Source organism: Phyllopteryx taeniolatus, chromosome 22, assembly GCF_024500385.1.
Source record: "Phyllopteryx taeniolatus isolate TA_2022b chromosome 22, UOR_Ptae_1.2, whole genome shotgun sequence".
Taxonomy (NCBI): Eukaryota; Metazoa; Chordata; class Actinopteri; order Syngnathiformes; family Syngnathidae; genus Phyllopteryx; species Phyllopteryx taeniolatus.
Window position 1 is genome coordinate 5,930,655 of NC_084523.1, and position 21,681 is coordinate 5,952,335.

The following is a 21,681-nucleotide window of genomic DNA, read 5'->3' on the forward strand; positions in this document are numbered from 1 at the left end:
GCTACACTGTATTTTGAGCAAAGCGTTGATGTTATTGAAATAACAGGGAACTTTTTAAAATGATAAATTAAAAAAATAAATGATTATCAAACATTCCAATTATGCTGTATGAAAATGTAATCCTTTTACCCTTAACGGTTGATAACACCCTCACCATGGGTCTAAATACCGAAGAGGGAAAGCCCCTGGTGAGGTTATTTACACGGGCGTGCTAATGAATACAACTAAAGGGATTTGTTAAGGGTTTCATTTCCGCGCGGCAGACATCATTAGCTTTGAGCCTCACGGTGGTCCATTGGCGGAATGAGAGACACATGCTGGAGAAGCTCAAGATCATTTGTCGCGCTATCTTTTTAAATATAATTTTTTTTTCGTCAGTGTTTGGCGACGCAGTGGATATTAATAGATTGTGCAAGTGTACCTCTTGTCTATAAGTTGCATGGAAAAAGAATACTTCATCTTTTTGTGTTCTTGAATGTGTTCTTTTTAATTATTTTCACTGGCACCTGTGTCTATTTGGTTCAGGCTGGTGCTGCTGAGGTTGAGCAGCTTGAGGTCTTTGGACAGTAGGAACTGCTTGGGCTTGAGATGTTTGATGTTGTTGCCGGACAGATCCATCTTCACGATGTCGGAAGGCAGATTGGATGGGACGTTGCTCAAACCTGCCAGAAAAAAGAGGAGACATCACTCGACCTGTCGCAGTAAGTTGGCTGCGGAGAACGTAAGGGAGACATTTAGTTCCCCATATTAGTGTATGATTTGTGTGAATTGTAATTGATGGCCCTAAAAATTTTTATAATTCCCTACCGTGTATATACCACAAAGTATAATGACAGAACGCTTTAATTTCATTTCAAACGCAGCTCACAAAATTACCATTAAAAGTAAATGGCCTACAGTTGTTAAAAAAAAAAAAAAAAAACTATTTTACGTCAGGTTGCTCATAAGTAGAGTTCTCACTGTACTTCTTTGACACCAATTACTAGTTCTCTAATAGCTTTAGCTTTGGCGCCATCTTGTGGGATCTTACAGCATCATAGAAAGAGCATAAAACCATGAATAGATGAGTTTTTCATTGGTTTATCAATGATTTGACAAGAATACTGAAGAAACACTGTAGATACCATTTTTGGTCCAAGTGTTATTACAAACACTTGCGCATGTTTCGACCTGGCTTTTTTGCATCTGTTTTGTCCATCTTGTCAGCATCCTATAAAATCGCAAGTTCCCACAGGTCACCTCGGAGTCAACGGGAGCCCCCGAAGATCCGATTTGTCTGAGTCTAGCTATTTTCAAGATGTTGCGTGGGTTGTGTGCAATATTTTCCCTTTTTTTTTTTTTTTTTTTTTTTTTTTTTTTTTTTTTTTTTTTTTTTTTTTTTTTACAACAAACACAAGTGTCTCAAGGCGTTTCTCAGGTCCACACTCTCACAATTCCGCTCAGATTGACCTTTAATGCATGAAACAGTGATTCTCATACGCCATACATGATTGTGCGAACATTTGATCACTGCTGTAATCTCGAGATGGTTGAGATTTTCCTTTCGAGGCTCAAGCTTCTTGCTCTTCACACTTGATAAACAGAACCGGAAGTTTGTTTGTGGCACTCATTCAGTTGTGAGGCTTTGGACACATTCATCAAATAAAATATTTTCAAAAGCTAGTTTTTTTTGGCCTCCTCGTTGTTTGCGTCTGAAGAATACTCATGGATGGTTTTTACAGTGCAGATGCTTCAGGCTTTATAGGCAGACTTCACCGACACAGATGTTGTAAGCTGTTATCATGGCGCCTCGGTGCCGTAAAGCAAGGCTAAGATTGGATACTGAAATGCACCTCGAAGGTTTGTTGTTATTCAAGGAGCAGACTTTTAAGATAGCATTTCATGTGCCTCCACAGACTTGTGATCGAAAGGGAATCCCACTTTTCCCCCCAGTGTGTGTCTACAGCCTTTTTGGAGCCTATTTGCAGAGGACAGCTGGAAAGTGTTTGGCACATCTCAATGCAAAAGGACTCTGGGGCTGGCTCTGTGTCTTTGGGAGCAAATATACAAATTATACCTGTCCAAGAGAGAAGCTGTGGTCGAGGAAAGATACAATTTCCTACATTTGATTCTTCGATGAAAGTGGATAGATGAGAAGCACCCGTAAAAAAAAGTTTTGGACAGTGCAAAAACAGTGCCTTGTGCCACACTTTGGAGCTTTAGAGCGCCTTGTTGTCGGCCATGAGTGTGCACGCGTCAGACAGGGTTAGGCAAAAGAGCGATAAGGGAAAAATCCGAATTGACATTCAGCGTGTGGACCAAGCTTCCTGGTCCCGTGGCCGCTTTAGAGTGCCTCATTGTCAGCTCTGAGAGCGCACACATCACTGTGAGATTGTGGAAGAACGAAAAAAAAAAATGGATATATTTGGAGGCTTTGTGCAAATATATTTTCGGGGCTCAGTTATGTGAAGGCAGTGTAAAGATGCTGGCCGCAGTAGGATGCATTTTCCAGGTGGTAGCGGTGGTATTGGATGGTTGAGCGGGGCGTGGTTTCAGCACATTCAGCGGACAAGCCGACAGCGTTTGAGATGCGTTTTCCCAATTTTCCCAAGCGTCATTCTACACACTTGGCAATTTTTATTTTGATTATTTTATTTAGATCATTCAAATGTGGCGGGGTTTTTAACAACACTCTTGCCTGTGGTATGTCAAATTTACGAGGCATATTTCTTTTCACTTCACAGGAAATTTAAGTCGGTAGGGTGACTTCCACAGACACACTGAATGTGTAACGCAAGCATGTGAGGAAGCCTAAATGCGTCTATGATTTATTTGGACTGGAGGACATTAATCGACATAGCCTACTACAGAAGGGATAAGAAGGATGATTTCTGAGACTAAGTTATTATTGTACATGGTTTATATTGTTTAGACTGCGCAATATTTTTTTGCACTTTGGATTCAGGCCCAGGTTTTGTCAAATGACAGGTTTTTAGGCCGAGACATTTATGGCTGCGCAAGTAGCTGCACGCAGCAATCGTTTTAGTGCAGTGCAAAAGTCAATAGTGCACTTCTACGGGGATCCCTTTAGCCCTTGCAGTCAAACACCCGTTTCATAACTCTTGCACAAAGTCCAGTTCTGAACGGACCTCCTGCAGGAAATGTCTCATTACCTGGCAGAAGCTGCATCCTCTGCATAATCCTGTTCGATTCAGGTTTCTTTTCCCTCCAAATCCCTTTGGAAGAGTATTTTATTTTTTTTAAATGTCTCCTTCTTTTGAATAATGGCAGTAATCAAAACATATTTTTCAGTATGCTCTTGAGTAACAGCATTTAGTAAACAGAAAAGTGTGTCTCTGGGCTCATTTCTCGCTGAGTCCCAGTGCTGAGAATGACGTGGAGCCTGAAATTTGCTGTGGTTTCACCTCAAAGAAGCAACCCTCAAACCACAGGGGCGGCGCCATTTTGACACAAGGGAGGAAAATGAGGAGAGAGAAAAATAAAAAAAGGACTCAATTTGATTTGTTCTGGTCTTGTGTCAGAAAGAAAACCATGTTTCCATATATGTCCTGCGTGAACTTATTCCGCCATGCGGGCTTGGTTCACATGCTTTTCATTCTCTTTGGTTCACTGTAATTTGGACCAGTGCTACTTGTCAAGTAATATAGGTAACTTTACCTTTGTATAAACCTGTCAATAAGGGTAGTAGATTGGGATTGGTATAGAGTAGAATTATGTCATTTCCACCAGTCTTCTAGGTGCAATATTTCCAAGGGGTTTAACGACCAAAGATATTTTTGTAGTCAACTATAATGTGATGGAAATCGAGTCTAAGTCAACGAATCAATGATGTTATTGATATTTTGTCATCACAGTACAATGATGGATTCCCGTAAAGATATTTTTGACAGACAGGCATCGCAAAAAAATGAAAACAAGATTAAAAATGCGCCTCACCAGTACACTAAATGTAGTTGTAATTACTGGGAGTCCTGTGCATGTTTCTCTGCAACAAACCGGCCGGTCTCATCTTCCATTGGATAGCCTGTTATAAGATGAGACATCGAAGGCAAGCTCCCAAAAAATTAAGCAATTCTCCGTTTCACTGTTTCTATTTCACTTGTGCTTAGCGATTCGTCGACTTCAAGTGTTAAATGTCTATGTGGTGTAGTAAAGTTGACTAGTCAACTAATTGGTACAACCTCTAGTATGTCCAGTACTTATTTCCAATTGCTCCAACTTTGTTCTCTTCCAGTTTTATTTTTAATTATTACCGCAGCCTGTTTCGCCCTCAATTTTGTTGCCTTTGTTAAATTGGTTCCATTCATTATGCATTCATTGCTTCAGGTCGTAAGTAAAACCTATCATCTTAAAAACGTGTCAGCTTAATCCCATTTCATAAGATCCTCATGATTAAAACCAATACATATGTTTGTCTACTCAACCATGGTCGTGCGCAACATTTTATGCGCAAAACTCAGGTTGCATCGTAAACCAGCTGCAGCAGAACTGCTGGGTATCAATGTCAGGAGTCAGATAGAGATCCCATTCAACAGTCCAACTGAAGTAATACTCGGAAAATGTGCAAAACATCCTTTCTCAACCATTTGCCCGACACAGATGGTGCTTTGTGGGGTTCTGGCTAGTCGATGCTTAGTGAAAAATTATGCGAAAGATGTTTTTTAGGTTTGAATCATGCTCAAAGACAGAGAGGCTATTTGATCAGTGGTGTAGTAGTGGGAGCCAAAAAGCCTCCTCATTGTTTGATAGAGGAAACAGTGGGCAGACATATGAAGGCGTGATAAGAGGAAAGCCATATAAAGGTAATCAGAGTATAGCGTGATATGGCTGCACCTAATTCAGGTGTTATCATTTTTGGGGAGAAACAGCAGAAACAGTTCTCAAAAAAAGATAATTGAAGACACATACAGAACCAGATGTCAATTGGACACTCTTCTTCGTCTTTTGTCTTTGTCTCGCTAATTCCGGCCTGTCTATTTGCTGCTTTCTTATACCCAAGCGAGGTTTAAAAACAAAGACAGATTTTTAGATGCGATTTACTATTTCTTTACAGAGGATTAATGTTTTCGGGGAAAAATACAAAAACAACCAAACACATGAAATAGTGATTCACAGCCACAATGGGACCATATGTGTTTTCATCTCAAGCGAGAAAGACTCTTCCATTGCAGTAAGTAATTTATTCCCAACAGTCGGTTCTCTTCATTTGTTAGTACTTCTCTTGGCTGCATTGCTCACTAGTATGTGTAAGTGGGTGCGAGATTTTCTGTCCAATCAGATTTCAGCCTCTGTGTGCTGCCATACTAACTAATTTGGCAGGGCATTCAGAATCAGTAGTGCTGTTGTTGTAACTTGAGCAATATTAGCAAGGGGACTGTTTCTTTTATCAATCAGATTTCAAATTTGTCCTCACAAGGCCTGCAATGATGTCAAAATGTTTTTCTGATTGGTTGGTAGAAGCAAAACCTGTTACTAACAAAACACGTTTGTCGCGATCCGCACACGTTAATACATTTCATAATCAGCATCTCTGTATGATGTAGTTTAGTTTTCATCTGTCATGTTATTAGATAAATATTGATTCTGAACTGCTCCAGAGTATGTCCATGGCATAGTTGTGTGCTGTTATATTGTGCTTTTGTATAGTATTGATGGTTTCTATAATTGCAACATGATAGGTGACATGATGATATTAAGAGTTTAAGTTGGGTAAGTGCCCACTGACATGCGACATGCTCACCTTTGTTTCTGCAGTCCAGCAGAGGTTTGGGGAACATGTATGTGTGGCACATGGATGGGGCCACTGGCTTTTTGATTGGTGGCTTAGGATGAGTCTCATCCACCTGGTTGTCACCTGCACACAACGAGTCCACGTTCAGCTTCTTCAGCTTCTGGCCCCTCAGTGAAAGGGGCTCTGCGCACTTGGCGTAATTGCCCAGGTTGCGGTTACTAGGCACCTGCAGCGTCCTAAGCAGGCTGTCCAACGGGCAGTGACAGCTCCAGGGGTTGTCGTAGAGACGGAGGTAGGTAAGGCGGGGCATGGGGAGCAGGACCTCCTCGGAGGCCGTTTTCAGGCGGTTGTGTTGCAGCAGCAGTGTCCTGAGCTTGGAAAGGCCATTGAACGCTCGGTCCTCCATCATGGAGATGTCGTTCTGTTGGAGGTCCAGGCTTTTCAGTTGGGTGAACTGGGAGAACATGTTGTCCCGCAGAACCTAAATGAGGAGAAATGGGATTTGTCATTTGAAAGCTACTGAGACCTTACATTACCCTTAAAATGAAATGGCTTACAGATGATTTGATTTTGAAAACCAGAAGTGAACATGTACATTCGCATCCCGTGAAGACTCTCCGTAACTTCTACTAACAACCCAGCCTAAAATTAAACTTAAACTCCTCCCCAACATACAATGGTGTTAGTCTCACAATCAAGATGGATCACTTCAATATACTTCCTTGACACCAATTACTACTTTCCTATTAGCCAGGGGTTTGGCACCATCATTTGGCATTATAGAAAGAGTGCAATGCCATGAAAAGGACTTTTTTTTGTGAATAGCTGAAGATAGGTTTCACGGAAAAAAACTTGTTTTTGTCAATAGCAAACTGCGACCCGGCAGGGGTTTACTGTCCTGCCATACGTGCATATATACTTGCCATTCTGTTTACTTGAATTTTTTTTCACAGCAGTGCTTTTAAGCAGCAAGTTAGCTAGGCCAAAATTCATTGTTGACATTCTTTAAAATCCAGGATGTGTGTATGTCGTTTACACAGAAAGGCAAGGTTGTTCATTGAATTTCTGTTGAGCACACGTGCACAAACAGCCAGTTTTCCATTTGATCTCAGCCCCCCTCTGATGTTGCACAGATGTTCATGCCGTCAACAAACTGGCTGTAATTTGGGTCATGGTGAGAGAACAGATCCACCGACTGGATGGAAATGAATCCAGAGATCTTCATTGGAGACATAAAGGAGGAATGGACAAGCTGTGGCTTGGATCAAGACTGCAGCAGGTGCTACGTGTCTTGTATCCTGAGAGCTGCTTGTACTTGCCTGGATTTTATTCCTGGCCAGTAGCAGGTGGTGGATATCTTTGGGCCAGTCTTGGATCACGGTCGTCAACTGCCTGTCCTGACAGTCCAGGTACTTCTCTCCCGCTTCTATGTATTCCTTGCACTCCTGAGTTTGGCGCCTCACGACGCCGGCCCTTCCCCTGCCCCGCGTATGGGTCCACTTGGCGCTCCCCCGCTCCGCGATGCTGGACCGCTGGGCTCTGCGGGGCTCGGCGAACCGGAGGAGCAGCAAGAGGCACAGTGCGGCGAGGAAACGCATGATGGAAGATGACGGTAGTCAGGTCAGCCTCGGAAGATGGCGTGATGTGTTTGTCACAGCTAGAAAAAAAGAGGACAGGAAGTTGATTTAGGTCTTCTGTTTAGGTAAATAAAATGATGTGCAGCGTTCATCTGCTATTTGCTCAGGATAGGGACTGAACCCTGCCACAAATAGCGAAAATTGGCAAGGAGTTGACGTTCCCACTAAAAAGGTTTATAATTGCCTGTAGATGTCACAAGATGGCGGCAAAGCACTATTTTTCTTTTAGAATGAGCTATGATCTGTCTAAATGAAGCGCCTTCCTCTCACTTCAACATAGCTCGTTGGCACAGAGATCCCACAAGATAGTGCCATAGCAATAATTTATATTAGACAGGGCTTTGGCCTCAGCACAAAAAAGCGTATAGCAGAGGATAGGTTCTTTAAAAAGCAGCTCATTGGGGAATTAGCAAATCACAAACATGCGGGCAGCACTAGTTAATTTGTTGGAAAGTCATGGACACACTCCAAAGGGTTTAGTCCATTCCTCTCAAGTTCCACACTAAATTCATCCAAACACACCTTTATGGACCTTGTTCCGTGCACTTGGAACAGAATAAGGTACTCCCTAAATCGTGAATGCATAGAATGCATGCATTCAGCCCATCCCGACTGATTAGTTGATAAAATGGGCCTTAATTGATTAAAGGCTTTTGGAATATGTATTTAAACATTGCATTTGCATTTTATGGACTCCTTTGCAATCAAGAGTGACTCCTTTGCGATCAGAGGCAGAAACCTCATCCAAGCATCGCAGACACACACACACACGCAAGCCTGCACAATGAGTCAGTTCCAACTGTACCAAACCGCAGCCCTCCCCTTGACAGTCTCGCAGTGTCTCGCACACTGGAACAAGCCCGTCAGTGCGGCTGACCCTTTTGTGTGAATAATTGATGGGCAACAGACAGAAACAGCTGAGAATGTATAAGTGGATCCATTTTTTTTTCTTCCCACTGGGCCCTCCTGGACGGTCAATCACCTCGCATTAAACATCCATGAACGCTACTTTGTGACTTCCAGTGATCTCTAGTGAGGTTCCACCCAGCCCAGTAGAACTGTGGGCTATTAGCTCTTTGTAGTTTTGTTGACGGTATTTATACACACTATAGTTGTCCAGGTTGGATTTGTACCTAATGATCCCACACTCTGTTTAATCTGCGTGATGCACTAAATTATAATCCAACTAATCTCGCTAATATGCTGTTTATTAGTCACTCCCTCCATGTGTCACTCAGCATATCGTCTTTCCCGGCCCTAAAACATTAGCACTCTTTTAACTCTAATTCCGTTTATAGACAGCGAAGCTTTTCCAAGCCATCAAAACCGGCGCAAGTCATTTTGCTATCACAGCTGTTAAACAGCAACTCATCTGCGATATAATACATTTCCCAGAAAAGCCAATGTGGTTCACCTCGTGCGCACACCAGCCTGAATTTAGCCATCGCTGGCTAGCATTATTGTCCCGACCATGCCTCTTATAAGACGCTTTCCCTCTGTGTGTCAATATTTTGCTCAGAGCTGTGGTCACTTCCATCTCCGGGGATGTGGCTTTAAATATCATCCAGACTTTTATTGTCTGCAAGTGAAAAAGTTAGTGCAATGGGACCTTGTAAAAGACTTTCGTGGCCCCCAAAATGACAATTTTATGCTACGAACAGTAACTTTTTCTACAAAATCCTATTTAATCCTTGAGAACAAGTTCTATGGGCTGTAATTGCCAGTTATGTAACAGGTTTACGATTCTATTTTAATCATTTCAGTCGTCACTTATTGTAGCTTGGTACCAATGTGGACTCCCTCCAAGACACTTAATCCTTCTTCTGTTTTACAGTATATTTGCTAAATCCATATTTGGCTGTAAATACCGCATGATTGGTTGACATGCTTTAGGGTCTTTGTGTTAACTGCTTATATTAGGTGCAAATTGTAAATACATTAGATTTTTTTTTTCCAAAAGTTTCTGTGGTCAGTCAGGGAAAGCGTGCCAGCTGAAGAAACACTGCCAGCATGTAGTTCTTAACAGCAGGGAGGATGATTATGGTGTTATACTTTGGCCAGCATGATTGCTAAAACATTCTTTCTGAAAATGGGAGCATTGAATTGGTAATTGTACTCACAGATTTCTAAACCAATACAGTTTACAGACTTGGTGTAAAAACAAAGTTAAAAACCATATATGTGGCCATATATAGATGTGTATTCTATCTCTTTGGATTCATATACAATCCGATTATTTGTCTCGCAAGGAACAGGACAGACAAATTCCGCCACATGCTGTGTCTATGAAATATCTATGGGTTTTTGAAGGGTCATTGGATGTCCGTAGACCGAAGAACAGACGTCATCGCATACCACCTACAGGAGGAAAACTGTGTGGGAAAGACACTTTAAGGATCAAGGAAACACAGATGGAAGGTGCTTACATCTTTGAAAACCATTTTCGAGTCCCTGGCTTCAACCAAGGGAGAACGTGAGTCCATGTTAGAACAATGCACGGGACACAATCTATGAGTAGCTTGGGGTTTATTTATACTTGTGTTTTTCTCTCGCTGGTAGAGATAAAAAAGTGCCACCTATTTAACAGTTCCACCTCCAAATCCTTTGAATGCATCACCACTTCCTAAAAATGACTAGACACAGAACTCCACAGGGAGCTCTTTTGACACAAGGGCCACTTTGTTGCGCAAGGAAAGAAACTAGAACCAGAAGGAGAGCGCTTGCAAAAACAACCAAGGCAGAACAAAGGCCCCCACCCCAAGATCCATGCATTTCTCAAAGCAAGCAATCTTATTTTAGGGTTAATTGCAAAAAATTGCCAAGTGGTTTTATGATCTCTGCCTAAAGCTGCTTGTGGATGCTTGAAACTGATCCAGCTGCAATCCAATAACAGGGAATGCAAGGGGCGACTGTAAGAAAGTAAAGTGATGTCAGTGGCCAAGTCTAACCATGAAACACGGACGGTGTTGACACAGACATACAGTAGAGTGTGTATGTAGACACGGCAAGCATAAAAGAGGAACCCTGAGTGCCTAATTGAAGACAGATTTGTTTGTTTCTGCAAAGAGGGACAGAAAAGTTGGTTTTTGACAAGGGGGCCAATAAAAACTTCCGCGGAGCCTCTTTTCCTACAGTGTTACCAAGAGAACAAGTTGTTCCATGTTTTTTCCTTTGTGTTGGGGCAGCCAATGTATAGTACTTGAGATATGCTGGTTGCAGTGTCACCCCCCAGCCCCCACCCTCGTCACCTCCCACCCCTCCCGTGTCTTGGCGGCTGCGCTAATGCACTAAAAACTCTCCGCCATCTGGATTTTGTCTTCAGTGGGAAATTGGTACAGTCGGCATTCATTCAAATCATTTGTCAATGACTCAGTGGGTCATCATGGGCACGCCGGGGTTGCAGCTCAGTGATAAAAGGTGATGAAAAGTGGAAACCTGGATGGACCTTGGTGCTGTTAATTCTCTAAATCTCTGAATTTGAGCTGTATCGTAGAATTAACATGACAAGTAAACACAGGACAACTGGAGAGTAGGATAGGATAATAAAGTAAGAGTCTGTCTCCATTGTGGTCCACTTAAATGTAGCAGTGAGAAGCTGAAACAGCAATACTTGGAAGTATATGAGCCTAACTAATCAGCACACATTTGCAAGTTAAGCCTTTTTCCTCCCCTTCCCTTTTCTTGGCCTGGGCAGAATTCCAGGGTTAAAGCACATGTGGCTGGAATTTTACTCACACGGGGGGTATGCACCCCCCCCCCCCCCCCACACCACCACCACCACTCCTCTGTCTCAATTTGCGTTAAGCTGCATACATATGTCAAGAAGTACAAAAAGGATGTTGCACAGCTGAAACCAAATTCCCTATAGACAAGATAAAGATGAATTAAGTCGTTAAGTGGACAGAATTACCCAGAGATTTGTACAATTGGCTGAATTAACCCCTTCACTCGCACAAAAGCCGTCCTTATCTGGTTCGGTCACTCGTCACAAGGGACGGACTAGTAAATCATGGCAGTTCCATGGGGCCACCATAAAATGTTTTCTTTTTCCCCTCAGAAGGGATCTTGGCCTTGTGGGAACGGGAATGGGATGTCTGCAAGACGCGCTTAGATCAGCAGAATTCTACATTGGCAGTTTGGGCCATTTAGACTTCAAAAGTCAACCACTTTTGTTGAGAGAATTGCCTTCATTTGATCCATCCATCTAAGCACACTGACATTACATGTGTTTTTTTTTTGTATTTATATACTTTTCATGCACATGAGCAAAAAAGAGGAGTGTATATATATATATTGTCTTGCCATATTATTTCATGCAACAATTTCAGAAAACCATGAATGGCTATTGGAGTTTTTCCCCCAAGCCTTGAGGGAGTTTAATCACAAACATGCGGGAGGATGTATATCAGATGGGACCGGAATGCAACAGTGTCATGTGAGTCCTACCTGACCAGGGAGGGAATCTGGCTCGGGTTGGTCAATTAGGACCTGCAGATCACCGGTGTGTCCCGCGTCCCCGGCTCCTAATCCTGACATGAGCGCAGCGTCCAAGCCAAGAACATCTGCCTCGAAATTTAAAGCAATGAGTGAAGGACAACTGGCTGCTCCTTCTCTCTCTCTCTCTCTCTCTCTCTCTCTCTCTCTCTCTCTCTCTCTCTCTCTCTCTCTCTCTCTCTCCTCACACAGGGTTTAGGAAGATGCAAGCTAATTGGGGGACTGTGTGTATGTGTGGTTTAATGTTACACATCACCCAATAACATACATGGAGGAGGGTCTGTACTGTCCCCCCCGCCCCCCCTTGCTAAATATGTAGTGTACCTCCTCCAGAATTTAGTGCTGGCTGGGCTGATGCATTGCGAGATAAAGGACGTCATTGGGTTATTGGTCAGTGGGTCTTTTGTGGCTGTGATGTAATCCAAGTAGACGGCAAAGTAAAGATTAGCAGTTTTTCTTCAAAATAGCCTTATTTCCCATCTGAAAAGGAAGCTCTTGCCTTGAGTGTTTTGTCAACAGTTTATTCCTTAACAATCAAGTATCACATCAAATGAAGCAGCTTCCAGTCTCTTGTTTACTACAGCGTCTGCCTCTCCCTCAACCAGTTGCTTACATGTACCAATAGGGCCCGACTGATAAAAAGCAGCTCCGACATGGTTTATTCTGAGGTCTATTCGGTAAAAATATGTGCCTGCCTGCTCCTCTTGTGTTCTACTTCCCTTCTCCAGTGGATCAACAGTGGGTGAAACAGCACCATATTAGGACCACCATTGTACTCTGTCTGAAATAGATTGTTTACTGCCAAACTCTTCCATTGGCTTGAGGGCACTTAGAACAGCTCAGGTTGAAGTAAATAGGAAGGAGCGTAGCCACTTACCAAATACTATAAAACTGTGTGTAAATTTGCAGCAGTCGTGGGGCAAGCAGTAGCTTCACAGTACACGATCAAATAAAAATGTCTCAAAAAGTACATACATACAAACTAAAACAATGACGACAAGCACGTTGCAATTTACTGTGTGTGAAATCTGGGCCTGTTTCGTCTTACACAAAGCCATTATTCTGTTCTTTGAATGGTAACAGGTGGATACACAGGTTAATTGTACCTTCTGCCATCTAGTGGAAGAACATTTAAATGTTCTGCCTGTCACTATATGTCACTGGCATAGCTAGAGGAAGAAAAATACATTATTATTTACTCAAAAGCAATGATGTAAACAATCAATAGATGAATTGAAGAGTGCACATTTCTGCAAGAATTGTTACAAATGTGCATATTTCAAAGGAACACAAATATTTGTAGATTGTATTGAAATACTCCAGAAAGCTGCAAAAGGAACTCCGCTGGAAAGGGGGAGGGGGAGTAATGAAGTTAGCAAATCCAACTGCATGTCAGAATGATTCATTGAAATTGTGCTATTTGTAGCAAGTTTGGCAGCGATGTAAACACAAAACAAAGCAGGCCTCTAATTAGCCTCAAGCTTCTTTCCCTCCATATTCCTCTGCATGTTGTCATTGATGTTAGCAATACTTTCCTTTATCTTGTGTCAGAACAAAAAAGAAGTCCTAATTAAATTGAGACATACATGTTTTATCACTTCAACAAGCCCTCGACCTGCTCCCTTTCCTTTATCTGCAGGCTTTTTTTCCAGTCTATTTGATGAGCTGTGTGTCTGTCTTTTGTTGTCTCTCAGTCCTTTGTTTCTCTTCTGTACCTGGCCTCTGTCCATTACACAATGGAAACACACACACCCACCCGTGCAGATGCAACTATTTAAGCCAACCAAATGATCCCATAGCACCATCTGCAACACGTATGACTTCCCTTTTTTATGACCATAGGCTGCATTTCCCCCAGCTGAGGTGCAAGGAAAGTCCTTCTTCTCTCGCATAAAAAGACAGTCAACATGAATCACTGTTTAGAGCAGGGATGCTGCGTTTTCCCAGCCTTTTGAATCCTCCTACATAGTCAAATGACAGCTTATCATGGCGGGTCAGCTCTTGTGTCATGTTGTCAATGATTAAAAGTCGTCTTGCAATTGCACTGGAATGTGTCTGTGGACAGACAATGGAGAGATGGGAAAAGAACAGGGAAAATAAACGACTCTCTTAAAATCTGCAGGGTACACAGTGCAAGTTTACCTTGAAATATCAGCACTTTGGTCAGTTAATTACATCATTTTAGATGTCTTGCTGTTGGGAGGATTGTTAGTGTTAGTTTGTGTCCAGTGAACAGTAATTTCCTGGCCTAGCATGCATGCCAAGTGGACTGAAGCATTTCAATTGACAACCTCCTTGGTGAACCATAGCAAATTTTGAATGAGGCCACATAGCTCCCTGTGGGGAGGGCGGTGTGGGGTCACCAGAACCGGATAGTTCCCTCTCCCAAGCCAACACAACAGTGTCGGGAAACAGGGTTTTGGGTGGTTGTCTTCAACCTTTATAACCTTACCCCCTGGCAAAAATACCTTTTAGTCCTTAAAATGGTTTAATTTTCAAACACTGACAGGATCAAGTCATTATGAACTCATAATTTTGCCCCCTTCTTCCTGCGGGATCTTCTGTCAGACTATGGTGGACCTTACGATCAATTGAGGAATACCAGGCGCAAGTCATGAGAATATCAGATCGTATTCCTGCATGCTCAAGACTGATGATGAGATTCCTTCTCGGTGGTAACTAGTTCACAGAATCCCATTGTTGTGGGGGAAAGACACGTTGATTTGGAATTTTCAGCCTATGTTGTTGGGTAGCGCAAATAGACGCAACACAAAAATACTCCCAGCTGGAAGGAGTAATTATTTGCATCTTTATCTGCCTTTCATTGAAGTTACGAAAGAATCTTGAATTTCTGTGGTTTCTCTCCAGCCACCATTTGTTGTTTTTGCATAGCGACATTGAGAAAGTGGCGCTGTGGGAAAAAAAAACAAAGCTTATTGGCTTGCTGGGATTGAAGATTTTAATTGGATCACTTTCGATAAATGACATTAGCAAGAAATGTGTGCAACTGATTGGTGATAAATTCTCTTGAACCAATTGAGGAGTGCAACCGGCATAGGCATTGTTGTGGTCATCTTTTCTCACTACGCCACGTCTTGCGCCCACAACAGGATCGTGCAGATCATTCCCTTTCTCCTGCAGAAGATCTCACGGCGGGACCACAGGCAGGCCTGTAATCAGGCGAGGTTGATCCGATCATCGATCTCTGGTGCCTTGTCCAATCTCAAGGAACGACGAGTCGAGGACTTCCAGCATCACGCCACGAAGTAGGATTGCAGGTTGTTTGGCTGGCTACTAGGATGGACATGACCTTAGTCTTGCTGGTATGATGTACCCTGTTGAGTACTGACTGGATGCCAGAATGGTCGTTTGTCAGGAGAACAATGTCATTTTCATATGCCAGAGCAGTGATGTGTGTGTGATGTACATATCGGTGGAGTCCCCCAGGGCATTGCGCATTATCAGTTCTACGTTATAGTTGAACCGTGTGGTAGACATTGCACAGACTTGACAAACACCAGAACAGACGTCAATGGATTTGGATGAAATGTGGTGTGTTGCTTTGGTGTTACCCAAAGAAAACGGTATTTTGTTCAATAATGAAATACTGTTAAGTCCACCTTTAGTTTATGTTGTATCCCCATAGAAACTCACACATTAACTTTTACCTCTGACTGTTTGGCTTCTACATTTGCTCTATAAAAACCCCAAACATATCTGCTCTGCTGGCTCTTAACATCAATTAGAACTTTAACCTCCTACTTCTGTAATTTCTCTAACTTTCCCACTGTGGGTGCAGTTTAAAAAGACGACGGCGCCTTAAAACCGAGCAACTATAAGGGGCTGCGGTGTGTCACAGTGCTCCGGTGGAGTGCCAACTACGCCGCCCACTGTGTTTATCTGCTGGTGTGCTACAATGCACACTGATCAAGATTATTTGAGGACCTGCTGGAGCCGTCTGCAAATCATTTGCTCTTGTCAAAGCGTTAAGTGCTATTTTCATTTACTTGACTGAGTCAGAGTTGGGCTAGCTTGACAAGATGATTGATTGTCTTGCATGTGAAGGTGTTGTATCGGGTCTCTCTACTCCACTAAGTCATCACCCACCCATTTATCTCCACATGAAGCCTCTGATGTTTTCGATAACTGGATTACGGCATGTGTATTTTTTTGCAGACGTGATTTAAAGACACATCATTACCTAAGACCGCTGACTATGGGGTGGGAGTTCATAGGTCATCCAAGATAAGACCCCCCTGAGCTACATATCGTCACTCAACAAGCACTCATCCTCGCTCCTTGGTCATTAAAAACATGTGTCTGGACATGTCGCCGTGTTCATTAGCTGTCTGTTTTTTCAACTCCCAAGCTCCTGCTGCTTCTATTTGTGGTTGTGTCCATGTTGTACAGTACTGCCATTACTTCTACAGCCTGTACAGGGAAAGAGCTCATTAGACTGCCATAAAAAAAGTGAAGTTCTGTGGTTTAGGGCATGTGTAGCCACGTTTGCATCAAGCGATACATTTCGGTTCAGTATTGTAGCCGTTGTACCAGTAAATACGGATCTGGTGAGCATTTCCGTCAAGGACTGTGTTGGCGGAATGCCGATAAATAGTGAGACGTTATAACAATGCGACGCAGTTTGCACAACCGTCATTGAATTTGAGGGAGATGTATACAAACATCAACAATGGATGTCATCAAGCATTTTGTATAAGTCACTACAAGACAGCTTCTAACGCTACCCTTGTCGTACCGTTTCTTCGTTTCTTAGCGTACGGTAGTTATTTTGGTCATCTTCACAACGTTTGACAGTGGCAAGACGTGGTGACTTGTACACAAAAAGCTTTTTTTCTGCCAATTATGGTTCATTTTTGGACCTTAATTTGAGATTAAAGACATGGTTATCCTCCATCCCTTTCATTCTGTGCTCACTTTCTCTGTCATTATGCTTGTGGATGCGAAGGCCTCTCCAAGTACCAAACCGAAAATCTTCCATATACTCCTCAGAAAGATTTCCATCATTTTTCTGACCACAGACAAGTTGGGGGAAAAAAAGAAATGAAAAATGTGAATATCATGGAAGGAAATGGAAAACTGTGTTCTTCAAGATGCCATTGCCCTCACGGAAAATTACATGTCTGTCTCTTTGTGGTCTGAACACTGAGTGAAATAGAAAATGAAACAGCAGTCTTGGGGACACTTTGTATTTGGAAAAGAAAAGCTGTGAAAGTTGATTTAAATGTGTTAAAAAAAATGTTTACTGTTGTGCAAATCCTGGCAAGGAGTGTTTAGGGGTGGTGCTTTGCACATTTCGTCCTTAGAAGAACGATGAGAACTTTAAAAAGAAATTCTGGTATTGATTCAGTTGTTGCTGACTGGACTCACAAGCAGAAATAATGATTTACATTCAGCCTCTCTTAAACAATAGCTTAAATATTAAACCAGATGGTTGTTGTGTTTTCGTTCAGGGTGATGAAGTCGGAAAAAAACAACAAATTGTAGCAACAGACGAAAAACAAACAAAACAACGTCAAGTGTGTGGCTATTACTGTTGTTTTTAACCATCTTAACCAAGGAAAGGGTGGAGTTTACAAGGATGTGGTCGTCCGTGGATGGTGGTGGCTGGATGAAAGGGGAGCACTGGAGCACTTCATCACAAACATACATATACACACCAGGCAAAGATGTATGTAAATGAACAGCTGCCCTAGGGGTCTGGTGCACAGATGAGGTTAATTATTTCCATCCAGCTCACTAGTTAGACTATTTTTTTCTGCCTGAATGTCAAAGTTCCCATTCAGGTATTTTCTTTCTCTCAATTCAGTGGCTTTACTCATTGTACATCTGCCAGTCTTATTGTATTGCTTTTATATCCCTTGAGCTTGACCTTTTGTGGTGCATGGCGCTGCTGCACATGCTACACAATGTGTGCACATTATTTATGGAGATTACATTTGTTGCTTTTTTGCCTTTTGTGTGTCAACGGGCATCAAGGCCTTCAGTTGAAAATCCCCAAATATGTAATAAATGAGCTTTCATCCATGTTTATCAGAGGTGGGTAGTAATGACTAAGGAGCTACATGTACTCTCTTATTTTACTTTTTGGAAAAAAACTACATGCAACATACTTTTTACTTTGAGTATTTTTGGTAAGAAGACCCGACTAAGGATAAGCGGTAATTCATCATTTTTCTGTTTTGCTAACAAATGTAATGTGTTTTCTTTCTTTGATTCCAAATGTAGCTTTAAATTACACAAAATAAAAGCTTCAAATACAGTCGCGACACTCTTCATTGTACCTTCATTGCAAACAAGTAAGTGGCGGTACTCTCCCTTGACAGTTGTTAGGTGTCCTCAGATGGATACCTCCCAAAAGGTCACATATCTGGAATCAATTAACTTGCCATGCAGTCTGGCACTAGCCCACTTATTTGAACCTTCAGCCGGAGCATAAATGCATGTTTTTAAATCTTTTAAATGTGTTGCTTTGTGTCAGGTATTTACTTAACCGCTTCTCCAGCAAAGAGCTTCAGGAAAGGAGGTTTACAAGTTCAGGATCTGTCTAACAAAGAAAGTGAGTCAGCTTGTTCCAGTAAGCTGTTACTGAAGGGGGGCATTTACGACGAGGGTCATTAACTGATGCTGAGTGTGTAGTCTTCCAGCGAGCATAGAATGTACACTAAGCCTGTTTTGTTTCCAGGTGTTGCCACTGCAGGAAGACCAAAAAACACAGTCTGACAGGATTTAATTTTGTTGCGTTTTTACAGTTTTAAATCTGACTAAGCTAATGAAACAATGACAGCTGTTGGCCAACACCTTTGTCCAATGTCCAGTTTTTTTTCATGAGTTAACAGCAAAATAGGTCAAGGAAGCGTTGAGATTTGGTCGCCACGGTGACATTAAAAACACAAAGTCAAGTCAATTTTACTTAATTTATAGAGGGCCAATTCACAACAGAAGTTGTCTAAAGGCGCTTTACACATTGATCATTCCAAGAAACACACTTCACATACATTATCTATATATCGTCACATTCGGGCGGAAACCTTGTACTGTCCAAATATGGTCAATTTCATATTTTTTCACAAATCGATGCTGTTGGTCTGCACCCAGGTCGTTTGTTCTTTTTACGCATTATTAACCAATTGAAGTTCTGAAATAGCTTGAGAAAAAAAAAATCTATGAACTAACTCTTGAATGCGCGCACCTTCTGAGAAATGTTGTAAAACTCCGCCTCTTCCCCAACTCCGCGGGAGCTGTGCGGCATTGAGCCGCCTCAAGATTGATGGATGTTTTTTTTAGAGAATAACGAGTGAAAATAGTAAGGTTAAACACATTTGAGTTAGCCTGTTTGGTTAAGAATTAAAAATCACATTGCAATTTGTTGGTAAGATGACAACATCCAATACAAGAGCTGTATCAAAATCTCTACAAGGTAATGACGCATGTATTGTTCATTTAAACCCCTCTTCAGCCTTTACTGTTCCTTGTAAATGAAGTCGGATGTGTCGAGGACATGGCAATTTTAAAAGTCTGCAAATGATTCTGTAAAAGCTGATGTCGGGCTTTTTAAGGCACTTTAAACATCTGTTTATGAAGTGTCTGCAGACACTTTGCCTCAAGGACAAACTCGTTGACAAGAGAAAGCGTAACGGTATGTGAAGTATGGAAAAAACAACAACACTTGTGCGTGTGTTCGATTTAATTTGGATGCTCGAAATAGTGCTAAAAAAAAAAGTGGATCTCAGTTGTAATTGTTGTGACTCTGGCCTGCATGTGCTCATAAAATCATTTTTGTTTGCAGATTGATCCCCCTGTGTCAAGGTGTACCATAAAACAGTCTACACCAGTCGAGCTAGTCAGAGGCACATACAGTACATCATCAGTATTTATGCCACTGTCACATCGATGGATTTTTTTCACATTTTTAGAAGGTAGTCGGCGGTGAGGAAACCGCTGACTCGGCACATTTCGCCTCCAATTCAAACATTGTGGAGCTATACTGTATACTGTGTCATTAGTGCAGCTGTGTTAGGAAGAAGCCATGCAAAATCCCTATACGGGGAAAAGAGGGAAAATAAAAGCTGCCAACATTACTACTGAACATATTCAGTAATCCCACTCTTCAGTCATGCTTAACAGCTCCTCTTGCATCATTTTCATCTGTTCTGCATTATGGAACTACAGTGATAAACTGCGTTGGAAAGATCTGGTGTCTTTTTGGCACGTACAGATTTTGTAGCATGTGAAGGATGATAAATAGTATAGTGAGGAAGTGGAGGTATACATTTGTCTGCACTCGCATGATGGGGAAGCTTTGATCATTCCCACATATGTTTACAATCACAAGACGAGTTCATGTAACCAAACATGGGAATTGACAATTCATAGAAACGCTCAGGATGAAACCCAGAGTCTGAATTGTACTGTAAGTATTGTTGGTTCAAGATTAATTTGCAATCTCTGCAAAAGACAATCAACCCAAGGGTCTTGGAAATTAATAAAGAGCGGTACAATTGACACAATGATTAACACATTTGTCTAAAATTTGCAATTCCCTTAAAAATTCCACACAGGAAGGCCTGTGCCGAGATTCAAACCCAGAACCTCAGAACTGTGAGGCAGACCGTGTTGTCCATATCTAATACATGGAAAAATATAATAACATAACATAATAAAATATGTTTTTTGGACTCATAAATGACACAAAAGAGTCACTTTAAAACGCCCAGTGAGTTGAACGCAAGCTATACTAAATTGCAGTAAATGACTATATTCTGGCCCCTGCTGGACATTTTGGTTTCAGGCAGCAAATGTATTTATTTAATGTTTGTTCTGTATATATTTAACTGAGGGGGTTAATAGATCAAGCAATCGTTTGGAAACTCGTTTTTTATTTAATTTTAAATGGCTTCTTTGCAGCAGGCGTTGTTAAGGACGTACGGCGTCGTTGCTATGACAACCAAGGTGTCGCACACAAAACACGGTTGGAGTGAAAACTGTGATTTGTGTTCGGTTTTACGAACATTTCCAATTGTTTGTCAACAGTGTTTTTTTTTGTGCCTTTACTTTGTTTCGTGTGCTTACGTACAGCTGTTCACAAGGTAGGTCAACTTAACACGTTGTTTAGGACACTGACAACGACGCTGCTAGTTTAGCCTTAGCCGACTTAAGCTAACATAACATAGGAAACTATCAACAATGTTGCATTTGAGATAACCATATTCAGTACTTTTGTGTTGACATATTAGTTTCACGTTTTATTCTCAATTATGGTGACATAATGCTGCAAGAGAGAGACTTTCAGTGTTTAGATATGTCAGCATTTCAACATTGGTACTGTTTTTTTTTTTTTTTGCACATTACACTCATGTAATGCCTATTTGTGTGAGTTCTCAGAGATGGAGACTGAGATTGAGAAGGAGAAGGACGCCCCTCTTGTGGCCATACGACCTGATGCTTCATTTTCAGAGGTCACTGCTTGGTCTACTTTTCAGCGCCTGGATGAGGCAAGACTCGTATACTATTGTGTGCATGATGCAAAAAAGAAAAAAAAAGACAAAATCTTAGTCATTAGCTTGTGTTTCATTTCTGAATCAGTCCGGATAAAACAGCATTTATGTTAATGAAAGCTTATGTGATATAATGCAGCTATATGGTCATGATTTTGAACCATAGTTTTAAGTAAATAATCTTAAAATGAAGATCACGGGCTTAAAATACTGTTTTAACAAGCATGAATTGAATTGGATGGCACGGTTCGAGAGTGGTTAGCACGTCTGCCTCACAGTTCTGAGGTTCGAGGTTTGGATCTGC

General features: G+C 41.7%; 2 protein-coding genes across 15 annotated transcripts in view; one reads left to right on the forward strand and one right to left on the reverse strand.

The window, feature by feature from the left end:
- Nucleotides 1-524: 524 nt before the first annotated feature.
- On the reverse strand, nucleotides 525-12,019 carry LOC133472036 (leucine-rich repeat-containing protein 17-like). The gene is made up of 5 exons (XM_061762332.1): nucleotides 11,815-12,019; nucleotides 7,051-7,388; nucleotides 5,958-6,212; nucleotides 5,741-5,854; nucleotides 525-662 (listed from the first exon to the last, which is right to left on the reverse strand). Exons 2-5 carry the CDS (start codon nucleotides 7,327-7,329, stop codon nucleotides 657-659), a joined length of 654 nt encoding a protein of 217 aa, XP_061618316.1. The 5' UTR covers nucleotides 7,330-7,388; nucleotides 11,815-12,019; the 3' UTR covers nucleotides 525-656.
- Nucleotides 578-21,681, forward strand: part of ccdc146 (coiled-coil domain containing 146) — a 49,366-nt gene continuing 28,262 nt past the window's right edge. For 4 of the 14 annotated variants that reach the window (XM_061762297.1, XM_061762296.1, XM_061762295.1 and 1 more), the window contains exons 1-3: nucleotides 584-701; nucleotides 9,679-9,786; nucleotides 21,265-21,374. In XM_061762297.1, coding sequence (XP_061618281.1) covers nucleotides 596-701; nucleotides 9,679-9,786; nucleotides 21,265-21,374 — 324 coding nt within the window. In that variant the 5' untranslated portion in view covers nucleotides 584-595. Of the gene's footprint in view, nucleotides 702-9,678; nucleotides 9,842-14,835; nucleotides 15,186-18,853; nucleotides 19,301-19,356; nucleotides 20,970-21,264; nucleotides 21,375-21,681 lie in introns of those variants that run through there. The other 10 variants (XM_061762302.1, XM_061762298.1, XM_061762306.1 and 7 more) reach the window with 10 other exon arrangements.